Raw genomic sequence first — 1,720 nt, 5'->3', positions numbered from 1 at the left:
AAAAAAATCCAACTTTCTTGCCAAAATCTGATTTTCCAATGAAAAAAACAGCTTTTCTGACCAAGAAATCCTCAAAAAAACCCCAAAGAGCCACTTTTCCACCCAAAAAACTCTGTTTTTACAATAAAAAAATATTTAAAACTCCCCCCAAAAATATCCACTTTTTCTCACAAAAATCCCCCCAAAATCCACTTTTTCCTGCCAAAAAATCTGCTTTTCCACTGACAAAGTCTGCTTTTGCAACAAAAAGTTCTTAAAATCTCCCCTAAAAAAATCCACTTTTCTGCCCAAAAAATCAACTTTCACGGCAACATTTTTAAAACTCCCCAAAACAAATTCACTTTTCCCTCACATAAATCCCCCCAAAATCCTTTTTTCTGCCCAAAAAATTCTTGGGTTGGGATGGATCCATCCCATCCCATCCCCATTCCCCATGCAGTGCCGGTTCCCCATTCCTGGTGCTCACCCCACAGCAGCTCGGGGCTGTCACAGGGCACAGTCGGTCCCGGCCATTCCCCATCCTCATTTCCCCCATCCCATTTTCCCATCCCCACTTCCCCCATTCCCCATTCCCCTGGCAGTCTCGGTTCTCTCCGGTTCCCCATTCCTGTTCCCACTGCTCACCCTGCAGCAGCTTGGGGCTGTCACAGGGCACAGTCGGTCCCAATCATTCCCCATTCCCGTTCCTGTTCCCAGTTCCCATTCCCATTCCCCGTTCCCATTCCCAGTTCCTCATGGCAGTCCCAGTTCCTCAGCAATCCCCCGTTCCCGGTGCTCATCCCACAGCAGCTCGGGGCTCACGAAGCCCAGCACATCGGCCACTCCGAGCTCCTGGTGGCCACAGGTCCCGCCGTGGATGTGCAGCCATTCCCCATTCCCGTTCCCCCATTCCCCCATTGTCCCGGTTATCATTCCCGTTCCCGGTTCCCCAGCAGTCCCCGTTCCCGGTTCCCGTTCCCATTCTCAGTTCCCCATTCCCGTTCCCCATTCCTGTTCCCCCATTGTCCCGGTTCCCCCCGGCAGTCCCAGTTCCCTGTTCCCGTTCCCGGTTCCCGTTCCCATTCCCGGTGCTCACCCCGCAGCAGCTCGGGGCTCACGAAGCCCAGCACATCGGCCACTCCGAGCTCCTGGAGGCCGCAGGTCCCGCCGTGGATGTGCAGCCATTCCCCATCCCCATTCCCATTCCCATTCCTGTTCCCATTCCCGTTCCCCGTTCCCATTCCCATTCCCCGTTCCCGGTTCCCCGTTCCCGGTGCTCACCCCGCAGCAGTTCGGGGCTGACAAAGCCCAGCACATCGGCCACTCCGAGCTCCTGGCGGCCGCAGGTTCCACCGTGGATGTGCAGCCATTTCCCATTCCCGTTCCCCCATTGTCCCGGTTCCCGGTTCCCATTCCCCGTTCCCCATTCCCGTTCCCGTTCCCGGTTCCCATTCCCCGTTCCCCATTCCCGTTCCCATTCCCCGTTCCCATTCCTGTTCCCATTCCCATTCCCCATCCCCATTCTCATTCCCCACTCACCCCGCAGCAGCTCGGGGCTCACGAAGCCCAGCACATCGGCCACTCCGAGCTCCTGGCGGCCGCAGGTTCCACCGTGGATGCGCAGCCAGGCGGGCTCGGCCAGCGCGGTGCAGAGCGCGGTGATGGACAGAGCCCCGGGCAGCGCCGAGGCCAGGCTGCGCTCCGGCTGCTTCGGTAACCCCGGGGCGCCCCGCCGCCGCCG

General features: G+C 57.9%; 1 protein-coding gene across 1 annotated transcript in view; it reads right to left on the bottom strand.

Moving 5' to 3' along the window:
- The window catches only part of TMEM127 (transmembrane protein 127), a gene marked incomplete at both ends in the record, with an annotated part of 3,443 nt that extends 1,729 nt beyond the window's left edge, over positions 1–1,714 (bottom strand). The window contains one exon of the mRNA XM_057389258.1: positions 1,515–1,714. Within this exon, the coding sequence (XP_057245241.1) occupies positions 1,515–1,714 (200 nt within the window). The remainder of the gene's footprint in view (positions 1–1,514) is intronic.
- Positions 1,715–1,720: the final 6 nt, after the last annotated feature.

The sequence above is a fragment of the Malurus melanocephalus genome, unplaced genomic scaffold, assembly GCF_030028575.1.
Source record: "Malurus melanocephalus ecotype Western Australia unplaced genomic scaffold, MMel_1.1 scaffold_4403, whole genome shotgun sequence".
Lineage (NCBI taxonomy): Eukaryota > Metazoa > Chordata > Aves > Passeriformes > Maluridae > Malurus > Malurus melanocephalus.
Note: the sequence above shows the minus strand (reverse complement) of the source record. Positions and strands in the feature narration are given on the sequence as shown.